This window comes from Tachyglossus aculeatus, chromosome 5, assembly GCF_015852505.1.
Source record: "Tachyglossus aculeatus isolate mTacAcu1 chromosome 5, mTacAcu1.pri, whole genome shotgun sequence".
Lineage (NCBI taxonomy): Eukaryota > Metazoa > Chordata > Mammalia > Monotremata > Tachyglossidae > Tachyglossus > Tachyglossus aculeatus.
Genome location: NC_052070.1, coordinates 71192897 through 71209242, shown reverse-complemented (window position 1 = coordinate 71209242; position 16346 = coordinate 71192897). Strand labels below are relative to the sequence as shown.

Genomic DNA, 16346 nt, shown 5'->3' with positions numbered 1-16346 from the left:
TGATTATCTTGTATCTACCCCAGTGTTTAGCACAGTGCTGGGCACATGCAGTGCGGCTCAGTGGAAAGAGCACAGGCTTGGGAGTCAGAAGTCATGGGTTTTAATCCCGGCTCCCCCACATGTCTGCTGTGTGACCTTTGGCAAGTCACTTAACTTTTCTGAGCCTGTTACCTTATCTGTAAAAGGGGGATTGTCTGTGAGCCCCACGTGGGACAATGTGATCACCTTGTATCCTCCCCAGTGCTTAGAACAGTGCTTTGCACATAGTAAGCGCTTAACAAATGCCATTATTATTATTATTATTATTAAATGCTTAACATATACCTGGGGGTGGAAAAAAAAGTTGGAAGCTTTGATTCCCTTTGTGGAGAGTGCGGCACACCCGTGACCCGGGTTTTCTCCGGGAATGTCAAATCAGTGGTATTTATTGAGCACTTACTGTGTGCAAAGCAGTGTCCTAAGCACTTGGGAGAGAACAATAGAGTAGGTAGACGCATTTCCTGCCCCAAGGCGCTTTAGTCCAGAGGGGGAGGCAGACATTAAAATAAATTATAGGTACATAAGTGCTCTGGGGCTGTGTGGGGAATGAAAAAAAGGGTCCAAGTGCAAGGGTGACACACAAGGTAGAGGAAATGAGGGTTTAGTTGGGGAAGGCCTCTTGAAGATGTGGGGTTTTTTTGGTGTGTTTTTTTTTTTTTTTTTTAAAAAAAAAAGGCTTTTAAGGTTGTGGGAGGGAATTCCGAGACCAGACTCCATTACCACCTTCCAATATTTCAGATGAGGAAATTGGGGCACAGAAAAGTTAAATGACTTGCCCAAGGTCACCCAGCAAGCACGTGGTGATGCTGGAATTAGAACCCAGATCCTCTGACTCCTAGTGCTCCTGCCAGTAAGCCATGCTGCTTCGCTGTGCCTCAGTGATTGTATTTGTACGCAGCAGGCAAGTGGCACAGCTGGGTTAAGAACCAGATCTGGCTCCTGGGCCTGTGCCCTCTCCATTAGGCCATGCTGTGCCTCTGCCTCAATTTCCATATCTGTAAAATGAGGGGATAATATCTGCCTCTCCCTACCCCTTAGCCTTGTTGAGGATAAATGAGAACTGATGTGAAAGCACTTTGGAAAAATAAGCACTTTGCAAGTTCAAAGTGTCTGGAAGTAAAGAAGACACAGTGCTCTGCACACAGTAAGCACTCAAATACAATTGAGGCTTCGTCGCAGAGAGAGGAGGTCTCCCTTGTAACAAATTACAGATAACAGCATGGCCTAGTGGATAGAGCACAGGCCTGGAGTCAGAAGGTGATGGGTCCTAATCCCGGCTCTGCCACTGTCTGCTGTGTGGCCTTGGGCAAGCCGCTTAACTTCTCTTGGCCTCAGTTCCCTCATCTGTAAATTGAGATTAACACTGTGAGCCCCACGTGGGACAGGGACTGTGTCCAACATTGGAGAAGCAGCGTGGCTCAGTGAAAAGAGCCCGGGCTTGGGAGTCAGAGGTCATGGGATCTAATCCCGGCTCTGCTGCTTGCCAGATGTGTGACTTTGGGCAAGTCACTTCTCTGTGCCTCAGTTACCTCATCTGGAAAATGGGGATTAAGACTGTGAGCCCCACATGGGACAACCTGATCACCTTGTATCCCCCCAGCACTTACACCAGTGCTTTGCACATAGCGCTTAATAAATGCCGTTATTATGACTTGCTTGTATCCACTCCAGCGCTTACTACAGTGCCTAGCGAGGCCTTCCCAAACTGAGCCTCCTTCCCCTCCCCACAGCACCTGTATATGTTTGTACAGATTTATTACTCTATTTTACTTGTACATATTTACTATTCTATTTATTTTGTTAATGATGTGCATCTAGCTTTATTTCTACTTATTCTGATGACACCTGTCCACATGTTTTGCTTTGTTGTCTGCCTCCCCCTTCTTGACTGTGAGCCCGTTGTTGGGTAGGGACCATCTCTGTATGTTGCCAACTTGTACTTCCCAAATGCTTAGTACAGTGCTCTGCACACAGTAAGTGCTCAATAATTATGATTGAATGAATGGTGCATAGTAAGCACTTAGGAAGCAGCGTGGCTCGGTGGAAAGAGCCCGGGCTTTGGAGTCAGAGGTCATGGGTTCAAACCCCGGCTCTGCCAATTGTCAGCTTTGTGACTTTGGGCAAGTCACTTAATCTATCAATCAATCAATCGTATTTATTGAGCGCTTACTGTGTGCAGAGCACTGTACTAAGTGCTTGGGAAGCACAAGTTGGCAACATATAGAGACGGTCCCTACCCAACAGTGGGCTCACAGTCTAAAAGGGGAAGACAGAGAACAAAACCAAACATACTAACAAAATAAATAGAATAGATATGTACAAGTAAAATAGAGTAATAAATATGTACAAACATATATACATATATACAGGTGCTGTGGGGAAGGGAAGGAGGTAAGATGGGGGGATGGAGTGGGGGAGAGGAAGGAAGGGGCTCAGTCTGGGAAGGCCTCCACTTCTCTGTGCTTCAGTTACCTCATCTGTAAAATGGGGATTAAGACTGCGAGGCCCCCGTGGGACAACCTGAGCACCTTGTAACCTCCCCAGCGCTTAGAACAGTGCTTTGCACATAATAAGCGCTTAATAAATGCCATCATTATTATTGTTAACAAATACCACAAAAATTCTTACTAGGTAACAGTACAGTTTTAAGCTCTAAGGGCCCCAGGCCCCAAGTTTGGGGACATATCAAGCTGAGGTGAGAAGCCTGAATATACTAATTCATTCAATCGTATTTATTGAGCGCTTACTGTGTGCAGAGCACTGTACTAAGCGCTTGGGAAGTACAAGTTGGCAACATATGGAGACAGTCCCTACCCAAGTAATGCCGTGTGGTCCCTCTCACCCCTCACCCCTGTTCTACAGGTCTGCTTCAAGTACTTCTGTCGCACCTGCTGGCACTGGCGTCATACCATGGAAGGGCTCCGCCACCACCGCCCGCTGATGCGCAACCAGAAGAACAGAGACTCCAGCTAGAGAGGTGGCCGGCGAGGGTGTTTGGAGCTGGTGCAGTTGCAGGGAGAAGTCTGTTTAACCTGCTAAGTGGAGAGAGGGAGAGAAGGGGAAGGAGGAGATAGAGAGAGAGAGAGAGAGAAGGGGGGAGAAGCCCAAGCGAGGTTGCCAGGGTCGGGCTTAGACCGGGACCGGGCTTCCCAAGGACAAATGGGGAAAGTCTTACATTCACCTTTGCACTTGCTGGTCTGTCTCTTTTTTCGTTTTGTTTCCGCACTAATGCACAGTGAGTTTTGTCGGGTTTTTGTTTTTCAGGGGGGTGTTAGGGGGGGCCCCCGTCCCACCCCAAGCGATTCTGCAGTTTCCCAGACTTTAGTTCCTCATTTTGCTGACAAGAAGCAAAAACAGGACCATGTGTTGAGAAGGTGTTTATGCAGATGCCTTCACCTAGGTTTTTTTATTTATTAAAGGCGCTTTTTTACATTCCTTGCAATACTGATGGTAATGATGCAGCAGGTCTCATTGGCTCCATTCTTTTGCAGTTGCCATACAGTGCCTTTCCATTGATTTAACCCCCACCTGAACGGCATAAACTGAGTGTTCAGCTGGTGTTTTTTACTGTAACAACAAGGAGACTTTGCTCTTCATTTAAACCAAAATCATATTTCATATTTTAGGCTCGAGGGTTTTTACCGGTTCCTTTTTACACTCCTCTCCTTAAAACAGTTTTTAAGTCGTTTGAAACAAGAGATTTTTTTCTTTCCTGGCAGCTTTTAACATTATTGCAAATTTGTCTGGGGGCTGCTGGTTTGTGTTGCTCACAGTTGTGAATCGAGGAGTTTGCAACTAGGAAAAGAGGACGGGATTTTTTGGATTCGAAACTGGACCGGATTAACGATGTTTGAGCTGCTGTACATAGTTTTAAATAGTTTGTTGCACTTTCTTAAGTTGCACTTAAGGGGGAGGGGGGGTTGATAGAAGTTTTTAATCACAGAGTCACAGGACTTAATTTTTTTCTTTTTTGTAACTGAGCTAAAAAAAAGGGCTGCTTTTTGGTGGGGGCAGATGGAGGTTCACAGGAGCCCTTTCTCTTAGAGGGGACAAGTTCCTTTCCCTTTTTCCTTTTTGTTTAAAGAAATGTACGAGACGTATAAAGCAACAGTGCCGTCAACTGAAATGCTGCTGGGATTTGGAGAAACTTGACTTTTTTTTAGGAAAAAAAAAAAAAAAAATCAAACTTGCCCCTCTATTGGAAGCTGTGTGCCAAAGAACCAGTGTCATAATTTTTTCCCTCCTTCCTCCTGCTGAGCTGATGTTGCATTGTTGCATATCCCAGCTGCTCTTTGTGGGTTTTTTGTGAAGCTGTGTGTGAAGTCTCTACCTCATTGTAGTATATGCAGGCAAGACTGCACTCTCCTACAGATGTGGAGTAAGCTGTGGTGTAGTTTTTTTGGCACATAATAAACACGTTGCAGCAGTTTTGGATCTGTGTCTTTAAGGGTGGGGATCGGGGGGCTGGACCTGGAGAGGTCAGAAGGGAGCGGGAATAATTATGATAATAATGATGGTACCTGTTAAGCCCTTACTACGTGCCTAGTGCTGTTTTAAGCGCTAGGGTAGATACAAGTTAATCAGGGTGGACACAGTTCTTGTTCCGTACAGAGCTCACTGTCGGAGGAGGGAGTAGGATTTAATCCTCACTCTATAGGTGGAGTAACTGAGATGTGAAGTGACTTGCCCAAGATCTCACAGCAGACGTGGCAGAGCCAGAATTAGAACCGAGGTCCTCTGACTCCCAGGCTTGTGGTCTTTCCACTGTGCCACACTGCTTCTCCATTTAATGACCGAGAAGGGAAAGCAGTTGCTGACCCAATCTACTGCCGTCCAACACTGCTGGTCCTCGGGCTGGCCGGCCTTTGCCGAGACTACTGCTGTCTCTTCACCAGCATGTAGGGGAGGGGGTCCCAAAGCACCCAGCTATGGGGTTGGGCCCACCTCCTCCATCAGTTGGGCTAAGTAGAGGTGCTCACGTCTTTGGCAGTGCCAAGTACTGACTGTCCATCCTGTTGGTAATGTGAAGTCCCAACTAGTCCGTTCACCCCAGTGGGGTACGAATGACTAGTCGGAGGATAGACAGAGTTGTGAGCAAGGGTGTCGCAAGACCCTGGTAGGGTCAAAGGAAGAAAGACTCAAAAGGGACAAGTCACCAGGGCAGAAAGGCAGGAAAGTGGAGTAGGAGTGATGAACAGCCACGATCCCATCTCCCGCTGCAGCCTTTATTGCAGCTTCAAACATTCAGACTCACAGGGAATGTAATAGTTTAACAGCAATGTCCTGTTTACTTGTTTGCTTGAGCAGGAACTCCTGATAAGATGTCTTGTTTACAGGAACTTCTTGCTCAATACTGACAAGGTGTAGTCCTTGGTCAAAATGGAGTCGTCTAGGCTAAGAGTTCCTAACAATGCCAACCAGACGGATCCCTGCAGCCAACTCATGAGGCCGGGGCCTGTTGGAACTTGCAGTGTGTATATCCCCCCCTGTCCCTCTGCTCTGAGCCAGCCATTTGAGTGTGTATTTCCCGAGAGTCCCTTCTGGGTTGCCCGTTGAGTTGTGCTAGGAGGCCTCCAATTCCACTAGTGAAAGCCTCTGAGGATGTAGTGTTCACCCACCTCCTGGGGTTTCTTGTCTCTTGGGGACCAATGTAGGTGGACCCCCTCCCTGAAAAGGAACCAGCTTCTCTGGCTGGCCAGTGCTGCTGTGGAAAGCTCTGGACAAAGGGTTTAGAGGGATTTAAGTCTTGACATCCAGGGTGGGAACCATCACCTGCCCTTCGTTTTGAATCCCTCATTTATCCCCTCCGCCACCCCTCTTTGATTTATATTGCCAGAGCCAAATGAGGCTAGCCTCTCTCAGAAGACTTTCAGAACTTCACAGGCCACTCGTTCTGCATAGGGGATGCATGCTTTCATTTTGGGCTAGGACGTGATGGCAGAATTGGGGAGCGTTCTTCCAGCAGCATGCCTCTGTTTCTTCTGACATTGTGTTGTATCCGGTCAGTTGTGTGCACAGGCAAAAAGCATTGAACTTGGGGGAATAAAATGTGATTTTTTTTTAAATGCAGGGCTCTTCTAATAGTATTTAAGCACTTACTATGTACGCTATTAAACGCTGGGGTAGATATAAGCTAATCAGGTTGGGAACAGTCCATATTCCACATGGACCTCACAGTCTTAAACCCCAATTTTACAAATGAAGTAACGGAAACAGAGAGGGAGTGAAGTGGCTTGTTAAAGGTCGTGCAGCAGACAAGTGGCAGAACTGGGATTAGAACCCAGGTCCTTCTGACTCCCAAGCCTGTGCTGTATCCACCAGGCCACATTGCTGCAGGACCATCCCCTGTGTTGGAAGAAGGGGAACAGATGGATCTTGTATTTTCCTAGGCATGTAGTACAGTGCTCTGCACATAGTAAGTGCTCAGTAAATATGATTGAATGAATCTTGAAACCCTCAACAAGTCTTGGAAGAGTGGTGTTGGTAGACCCCATCAACTCTATATCCGTTCACCCATGACAATAGAGTGACTCTCCTTGGGCAGGCAGGTGAAGCGTCTGCTAATCCTACTTACTGGATGCCCACATTTCCCCCCCGCCTTGTGAAAATACATTTGTGGCGGCCATAGGGCAGTCACTACCCACTAGCACTGCTGTGGGGATTCCTGGGAGACATGTCTGGCTTCACCCTCCTGGCAGTGAGTGTTCTGCATTGATTCCCTGGGGCCAACTGGTTCTGTAACAGGATGGAACTCACTTTCCATAGCCAGAAGCTTTTGGCTGTGGTAAGGACGGCCTCTCCGTTAGCTTTGTGGGCTCCTTGAGGGCCGGGATCATCTCCTGCTTCTATTGTGCATTTCCAAGTACTCTTTTGAGTCAGTACTCTGTGCATGTAGGAGGTGTGCAAATACTCATGATGATGATGCATCATCTGGATATTTAGGTGGTAACCAGTTAAGTCTATAAATCGTGATAGAACGCAACCTGAAAGCAGCCCCTGCTTGATGGAGGGATTTCCTATTAGTGAGAGTGTTTAGATCTCTCCACCTACGGTCACTTAAGTTGGGCAGCAGCCTGCAGTATTACCGGACAGACCCTAGTGAGAAGCAGCATGGTGGAGTAGATAGAGGGCCTGGGAGTCAAAAGGTCATGAGTTCTAATCCCGGCTCTGCCACGTGTCTGCTGTACGACCTTGGGCAAGTCACTTATCTGTAAAATGGGAATTGAAACTGTGAGCCCTAATCCGATTTGTTTGTATTCACCCCAGCGATTAGTGCAGTGCCTGGCACATAGTAAGCATTTAACAAACACTATTCTTCTTATTATCGTCATTATTATTAAATTCTAATCCCAGTTCCTCCATTTGTCTGCTGTGACCTTGGGCAAGTCACTTCTTCGTGCCTGTTACCTCATCTGTAAAGTGAGGATTAAGTAAGGCTGTGATCCCCAAGTGGAATGTGGACTGTGTCCAACTAGACTAGCTTGTAGCAGTGTCTAGTACAGAGCTTGGCACATAGTAAGTGCTTAAATACCATAAAAAAAACCCTAAATCCCTAGGACAGTAGGTAAAGACCATGTATCCTTAGCTGAAAAATGAGTTCATCTCTTTGCTGGAGTAGCTGTTTCCCATCATTAAGCCAACTGGTCTACCATGAAGTAAATATCTTATCTGACCTACAGGTGGATGTAGCCAACTGGTTTAGGGATAGGCCTGTTGGATTTAAAAATTCCCAGCTGCTGGTGTGAAACAGGCTTGCACCAGACTTATCTGACGGAAGATCCTGATGCCTTTGTGTCTTAGATATTCGTAACTGCTTCTACAGGGGTGCCTCTGGTGTATAGTTCGGGACAGCGTGGCCTAGTGCTTAGAGCAAGGGCCGGGAGTCAGAAGGACCTGTGTTCTAATTCCAACTCCACTGCTTGTCTGCTGTGAGACCTTGGGTGAGTCACTTCACTTCTCTGTACCTCAGTTCCCTCATCTATAAAATGGAGATTAAGTGTGAGCCCTCTATGAGACATGGACTGTATCCAACTTGATTATCTACCCCAGTGGTTAGTACAGGACAGGGACTGTGTCCAACTGATTACCTTGTATCTACTTTAGTGCTTAGAACAGTGTTTGGCACATAAGCAGTAATAAACCATAATTATTATTATTGTAACTTGCACTTGAATACTATAAAAAGCAGGTAGGGAAGCTGGTGGGATCTGGAGCCTTGTGATGGCGTAGCGGGGGCCTCTAAGCTGTAGTTTTGCTCCTTCCCAAGCATCCTGAAGAAGTGCAGTCTTCCCACCAGTGTGGCTCAGTGGAAAGAGCATGGTCTTTGGAGTCAGAGGTCATGGGTTCAAATCCCAATTCTGCCAAATGTCAGCTGTGTGACTTTGAGCAAGTCACTTCACTTCTCTGTGCCTCAGTTATCTCATCTGTAAAATGGGAATTAAGACTGTGAGCCCCCATGGGACAACCTGATCACCTTGTAGCCTCCCCAGTGCTTAGAATAGTGCTTTGCACATAGTAAGCGCTAAACAAATGCCATTATTATTATTATTACTATGCTGCAATTCCATGAATCTGACTTTCTAGTTCAGTGGAGCTGCTGGTGCAGCTATTGGATCTGTATCTGAGCCTGGATGGTGCTATTTCCTCGGTTCCCCCTCGGCTACTTCATGGCCCATGCCCAGGGCTGTCACTACCACTCCCCTTGGTCCCACCTGTCTGTACTCTGAATGAGTAAGCTTGAGTAGTTAGATCTCTCAACTGGCCTGGTCCTCCTCTTACACGGTTTTCCAAATTGGTTGGCTAATTAACTTTTAATCAAGCTTTCTCCTTACCACAACTGTACAGGGGGGATCCACAAACTCCGGGATTCTAATGCCACCTTTTTTTTTTTTTTGTAATGGTATTTAAGTGCTTACTTAGGGGCAGGCACTGTATTAAGTGCTGGGGTTTACTCCCCCAGCCCCACATCTTGCTCCATGTGTGACAGGAAGTGCTAATCCCTTGGGTCTCAAAATAGAACAAGCTGGGGAAATCTAAGCGGGCCCTGGGGAGGGTGTGAAAATGAGGTAAATCCCAAGGGGTCAGGAACTGCTCTGGGGAGCGCCCTGAGATTTGGGCAGCCTCACTACCCCTATCACTCCTTCAGAGAAGACGGGTAAGATGGCAACTGCCTCAAGCCCTGCTGTCCCCCAGCGTGTCAATATGGAGGAGCAGCTGAAGGCTGAAGAGAGCTTCCCCACCCCAGCCCAGAGAACTACAGAGAGCCGAGTAAGGTCCGAAGAGTTGGAAGAGGAAGGCAGGGGGTTCAGCCGCCCACTTGGCCCTGGGGTGAAGACCTTGTGTCTCCATGGAGACAGGGAGGGTCCCAAGGTGAGACTGAGAAACGAGACCAGGAGCTACCAGGTCAAAGGGACACCTGAGAAGTGGGCGCAGGTGTCTCACTGTTTCAGCCAGCATCCTTAAGGGGCGGAGCTGGAGCTGCTATTGGGTGTAGGGGGTGAGGGGGTTGTGTGTGTGGTGGGGAGGGAGGGGTGTACACATGCTGGGAAGGGAAGAGATAATGGTATTTAAGTGCTTAGTACAGTGCCTGCCACCTAAGCGCTGATCTGGCTCCATGGCATCTGGGCTTCAGCCTCCGGAGTTGCAGCCGTATTTCTCTCATGGGGTGTGAGCCCACTGTTGGGTAGGGACTGTCTCTATATGTTGCCAATTTGTACTTCCCAAGCGCTTAGTACAGTGCTCTGCACACAGTAAGCGCTCAATAAATACAATTGATGATGGGGTGGGAGGAAGCGTCTCCGTCTTCTGCATTCAGCATTATGACCTCTTCCAGTGCACGGATGGCTCATATTTCTGCATGTTCTCCAAGCAGTTGGTACACTGGTCAGCATGATGTTTGTGAAATGAGGAGGAAAGAGAGAAGAAGCCTAGGGGTCTTGAACTGCCTGACGACACACACCCCTTTACGGACAGCCCCCCCACACGGCACACACCCACCTCCACCCCGTCCCAGCTGAAAAACTACCCAGTATGTGACCAAAGCTCATTGTGGGCAGGGAATGTCTGTTATATTGTACTTCCCCAGCTGCTTAGGACATTGCTCTGCACACAGTAAGTGCTCAATAAATATGATTGACCTCACTAATAATATGGCATTTGGTAAGCACTTACTGGGGTCATTGGGTTAAATGCAAGGTAATCAGGTTGGACACAGTCCACATGGGACTGACAGTCTTAATCCCCATTTTACAGTTGAGGTAACTGATGCCCAGTGAAGTGACCTGCCCAAGGTCACACGGCAGACAAGAGGCAGAGCTGGGATTAGAACCCAAATCCTCTGACTTGCCACTACGCCACGCTGCTTCTCCCAAGGGTGAGCAGCCCTAGCCTGAACGGTTTGTGTCAAACACCAGCTGTGTTCCTGGTTCACAGAGAAGCAAGACCCCCTCCCCGACTGGCTCACTTTTTCTTTTTGAGACTTCAGCCTCTAGACCCATTCCCCTTCCCTTCTGGAGCCTTCTCCTTGGCCCGTAGGGAAAGGGACCCAGGAGACCGTTCCCCAGCAGCTGCCCCCTCTGTTCATACAGTCGTGCCCTGCAGTCCCACGACCTGGGAGGTGGAGTGAGGGGTGTGGAATTGCCTCTCAATTCTATAGAAGGGAAAACAGGGCTCCCAGGACTGGGGAGAGACCAGAGGAGCAGAGTGCTTTGCCCAGTCTAGGGTACTCTCAACTGTAAGCTCCTTGTGGGCAGGGAACTCGTCTACCATCTCTATTGTATTGTATTCTCCCAAGTGCTTAGTACAGTGATCTGCATACAGTAAGAGCGCAAATATCATTGAATCAAGAACACCCAGAGGCTTGAGTATTGGCCCATTCTCCCAATCTGCCTGAGTCTGTGAGATTTTTAGTTGCCCCGTCAACAGCAGCAGCTCCTACTCGGCTTGAGATGAAAATGTCCTGGACAGTGCGAGGAGGTCGGTTCTCCCTGTTTCTGTGTCGAGAAAGTCCCCAGCTCAACGAATTGCCAGATCGCATTGCTCCAGGGGCAGGGAAATGGGTGTGGAGAGAGGTCAAAGAATCCTACCCTCCTTCCCTGCACCCACTCCACCTTGTAAAGATGGGGAAAGTAAAGCACAGAGGCAGGATAGAGTTCACGCGTCCAGAAACCCTGAAACCCCTCTCAGCCACTCTGGGAAGTAAAGGGCCTTGTAGCCACCCTCTCACTTGGGCAGGATGGTGAAGAGAAAGGAGGTGAGTGCCCAGAGACAAAATAAAGTGTCAAAAATCTCACCACATCCCACTTCCCCGAGTGCTGGCCCGGTGTTCTGAAATGTCAGCAAACAACCGCTCATGGTGCTAACTAAGGTAACTGTCCGGTCCTTCCCTCCAACCCCGCTCCCCACTTTACCATCTGCACATGGTTGGGGTTGCCCCAGCCCCTCTACCCAAAGCATTTTTATGGCATTTGTTGAGTGCTTACTATGTGGCAGGCACTATACTAAGCACTGGGCTAGATACCAGATAATCAAGTTGGACACAGTCCCTGTCCTCTCACATGGGGCTCATCATCTTAATCATTTTACTGATGAAGTAACGGAGGCACAGAGAAATTAAGTGACTTACCCAAGGTGACACAACAGACAAGTGTTAGTCTGAGTAGTACTCTCAAGCGCTCAGTACAGTACACAGTAGTTTACAATAAGTGCTCAGTAAATACGGTTGAACGAATGAATGAATCACTGAGCAAAACTTCCCTGTGTGCTAAGTGGGAAAACCAAGAGGTTATTAGAGTCACCCACAAGTCAATATTGGCCCTGGTTACTAGCCTAGGCCCTCTTAGGGTCGTAGCGGGAGAGTTTCCAGTACTCTACCAGTCTCGACTACGAGAGGGAGAGTCAAGCAGATGCCTATCCATCCCATTCCTAGCTTGGGCAGTGGCTAGCGAGTGGAAGGCAATCTGCTACAAGGAAAAACTCATCTGGGCTGAGCAGCACCAGCATGGAAGAGAATCAAGGACAAAGACTCAAGTCGACTGAGCGGAAGAAGGCAGTGGTAAATGATTTCTGTATTTTTACCAAGAAAACTCAGTGGGATACACCACCAGAATGATTGCAGATGGAGGTGGGACATTCTGGGAGAGATGTGTCCATGGAGTCGCTGTGGGCCAGAGATGACTCGACGGCATAAGACAAGAAGAACTGCCAAGGTACCACCTTCCCGGGGCTGAATTCCCCTCTCCTTTACTTTCAGCCTTAGAGCCAAGTGTCCATCCCCCCTCTACTGCCCTGGAGGTGGGGGTTCGGTGGGAGCAGCAACCAACCAACCACTAAAGATGATGCCAAGGCATGGCACCCAAGGCCTCGGGCTGGGTAGTAGTAGTAATGGTATAAGCTGGTAGCCAAAAAGACAGCAGCTAGCATTGCCCCATCCTTCCATAATGCCTTGTCCAGGGCCAGTTTCAGGTTAGCATGAGGACTGTGAGCCCCACGTGGGACAACCTGCTCACCTTGTATCCTCCCCAGCACTTAGAACAGTGCTTTGTACATAGTAAGCACTTAATAAATGCTGTCATCATCATCATCATGAGGAGAAACAAAAAGTGTGAGCTGGGATCTCAGGAGAAATGAACTGAGGAAGGTTTTTGAGGCATGGAGAGATGTGAGCAGAACAGGTTTAGAAAAATGGTCTGGGCAGCAAAGTATGGAATGATAAGGGGAGAAACTGAGGCAAGGGAGGTCAGTGAGGAGGCTGAGGTAGTAGTCAAGCCTGGATAAGATAAGAACCTAAAGCCAAACAGCTGGAGACGGGGTCGGATGAAGAAGAAGGGGAGGACCCTGGAAAAGTTATAGAGGAGGAACTGATTGGCTAGGAGTGTGTGTACGTGTACATATCTGTAATTTAATTTGTAGCAATGTCAGTCTCCCCCGCAAGACTGTAAGCTTTCTGTGGGCAGGGAATGTGTCTACCAACTCTGTTGTATTTTAGACATGTACACATACACGTATCTGTAAATTTATAGTAACGTCTCCCTGTCTAGTCTGTAAACTCATGTGTGCAGGGAACATGACTACCAACTCTGCTATATTGCAATTTCCCAAACACTTACTACAGTGTTCTGCACACAGTAAGTGTTCAATAAATATGGTTGATTGATACAGTCCCAAGTACTTTAGTACAGAGCAAGTAGCATGGCGTAGTGGATAGCGCATGGGCCAGGGAATCAGAAGGTCATAGGTTCTAGTCCCAGCTCTGCCACTTGTCGGCTGTGTGACCTTGGGCAAGTCACTTCACTTCTCTGTGCCTCAGTTACCTCATCTGTAAAAAAAAATCTGTGAGTCCCACATGGGCCAGGGACTGTCCAACTTGATTTGCTTATATTCACTCCAGCACTTAGTCCAGTGTCTGGGATATAGTAAGCACTTAACAAATATCATTAGCATCTGCACACTGTAGGCTCTCAGTCAGTAGTCATTCAATCAATTGTATTTATTGAGCAGTTACTGTGTGCAGAGCACTCTACTAAGTGCTTGGAAGGGTACAATATAACAGTAGGGAGACAGCCATTAATATAAATAAATAAATGACAGGTATTCATTCAATCGTATTTATGGAGCACTTACTGTGTGCAGAGCACTGTACTAAGCGCTTGGGAAGTACAAGTCGGCAATATATAAAGACGGTCCCTACCCAACAACGGGCTCACAGTCTAGAAGGGGAAGACAGACAACAAAATAAAACAAGTAGGTGTCAAAACCATCAGAATAAACAGAATTATAGCTATATGCACATCATGTATGTATCTATGTATTTAGGTATGTATATAAATTCTGAGGGTGAGGTAAATAAAGGGTGCAAGTCCACATGCCGGGGCAATGCAGAAGAGAGAGAAAAGAGGAAATGAGGGCTTAGGGAAGGCCTCTTAATGACACCCAAATCTACACCTCTGCCCCGGCTCACTCTCCCTCCCTTCAGGCTCGTGTCTCCTCCTGCCTTCAGGACATCTCCAGCTGGATGTCTGCCCGCCATCTAAAACTCAGTATGTCCAAGACTGAACTCCTTATCTTCTCTCCCAAACCCTGCCCTCTTGTCTCCCCTTCTAGTCTGTGAGCCCATTGTTGGGTAGGGACCGTCTCTATCTGTTGCCAACTTGTACTTCCCATGCGCTTAGTACAGCTCAATAAATGCGATTGAATGAATGAATGAATGGAGATGTCCTTTTAATCAGGCTGTGAAGGTGGGAAGAGTGGTAATCTGTCCGGATATGAAGGGGGAAGGTATTCCAGGCCAGAGGCAGGATGTGGGTGAGGACGTGGGATTCCTTGCTCATCATCTCTGCCTCAAGCAGAAATGGCCCGACCATTGGCTGTAGTGTACTCCCTCATACCTTTCCACTCTCTTCTCCTACTACGTGCCTGCTCACGCTCTTTGGTCCTCTCAAGCCAACCTACTCACTGTGCCTCTTTCTTAGTTCTTCTTGCCTCTAACTCCTGATTCATACATGCCCTCCTTCTTCCCTGGAACTCTCTCCCCCATCAAATCCACCAGCCTTCCTCATCACCGTAGCCCTTCTGAAATGCTACCTCTCCCAGGATACCTTCCCAGATTAATTTTTCTTCCCCCCAGGTCACATCTCAGGACTTTAGTACATATTTACTATTCTATTTATTTTGTTAATGATGTGCATCTAGCTTTACTTCTGTTTATTCTGATGACACCTGTTCACATGTTTTGTTTTGCTGTCTGTCTCCCCCTTCTAGACTGTGAGCCCGTTGTTGGGTAGGGACCGTCTCTATATGTTGCCAACTTGTACTTTCCAAGTGCTTAGTACAGTGCTCTGCACACAGTAAGTGCTCAGTAAATGAATACTGTTTTACATTACTATTTGAGCATGTCTTCCTCCTGATTAGTAAATTATTTTATGTCTGTCTCCCCCATCAGATTGTTAGACTCCCTTGTGGGCAGGGATCATGTCTTCTTCTGCTATTATATTCTTGCAAGCACTTAGTACTATGCCCTGCACACAGTAGACACTCAATCAATATTATTAATTGATTGATTGTCTCTGGATGACCTTGGATGAAACATCACATCTTGGAGCTGTCTGTATATCTAGGAGGGGCCAGGAGGGAGTGATGAAAAGTGACCTGAGGAAATGCTGAGGGCAACTCAGCATGGCCTAGTGGATAGAGGATAGGCCTGGTCCTTCTGACCTGAGTTCTAATTCCAGCTCCACCACTTGTCTGCTGCGTGGGGCAAGTCACTTCACTTCTCTATGCCTCAGTTACCTCTTCTATAAAATGGGAATTAATACTGTGAGCCCCATGTGGGACACGGACTGTGTCCAACATGATTCGCTTGTATCTACTCACAGTCTATCTTTTAGACTGTGAGCCCACTTTTTAGACTGTGAGCCCACTGTTGGGTAGGAACTGTCTCTATATGTTGCCAATTTGTACTTCCCAAGCGCTTAGTACAGTGCTCTGCACATAGTAAGCGCCCAATAAATACGATTGATGATGATGATCTACCCCACATGTTGAACAGTGCCTGGCACATAGAAAGCATTTTAGAAATACCATTAAAAAAACCTCAGGCTGAGGAGCCTAGGAAGAGAAAGAGATCCTGAGGAAGGAGATATTCCCAGGAGAAGATCCCCTGATTTCATTGGCTTACTGGAATTTCCATGGGATTCAGGAGGCAGGGACACAGGCCCACTGATCCCCTGGCCTGTTTTCAGAAGCTCGAAGATGAGAGGAGGGAAGTGAGGGAGCTTCAACAACAGTTTCAGTTGATTCACAATTCCAGACCAAACCAGCGGGTTAACAGCCTCTCTCCATAGAAACCTTCTTGGGTTTTCTGTGAGATGCATTGGATGATGAGGGGTTCTTTAGGATCCATCAGTCAATCGTATTTATTGAGCACTTACTCTGAACAGGGCACTTTACTCAGCCCTTGGGAGAACACTTCTGTGTCATCCTGACTTGCTCCCTTTACTCTTCCCTGCTCCGAGCCCCACAGCCCTTGTAAAGATATCTGCAATTTTATTTTTTTGTATTGATGTCTGTTTCCCCCTCTCTAGACCATAAGCTCATTGTTGGCAGGGAATGTGTCTTTTTATTGTTGTATTGTACTCTCCCAAGCACTTAGTACTGTGCTCTGCATACCGTAAATGCTCAATAAATGCCATTGAATGAATAGGTAGATATGATCCCAGCCCTCAAGAAGTTTACACTTTAGATGGAGAGACAGATATTAAAGTAACACAGGAAGCAACTGAGAATAAGGATATGTATCTAAGTGATGTGGG

General features: G+C 47.4%; 1 protein-coding gene and 1 non-coding gene across 10 annotated transcripts in view; both read left to right on the top strand.

The window, feature by feature from the left end:
* Positions 1–4465, top strand: part of CPEB1 (cytoplasmic polyadenylation element binding protein 1) — an 80389-nt gene extending 75924 nt beyond the window's left edge. For all 9 annotated transcript variants that reach the window (XM_038746802.1, XM_038746801.1, XM_038746800.1 and 6 more), the window contains one exon: positions 2902–4465. In XM_038746802.1, the coding sequence (XP_038602730.1) occupies positions 2902–3012 (111 nt within the window). In that variant the 3' untranslated portion in view covers positions 3013–4465. The remainder of the gene's footprint in view (positions 1–2901) is intronic.
* Positions 4466–11869: 7404 nt separating this feature from the next.
* Positions 11870–12007, top strand: LOC119929003. The gene has a single exon (XR_005451147.1). It is a non-coding gene; the product is annotated as a small nucleolar RNA SNORA7 (small nucleolar RNA).
* Positions 12008–16346: the final 4339 nt, after the last annotated feature.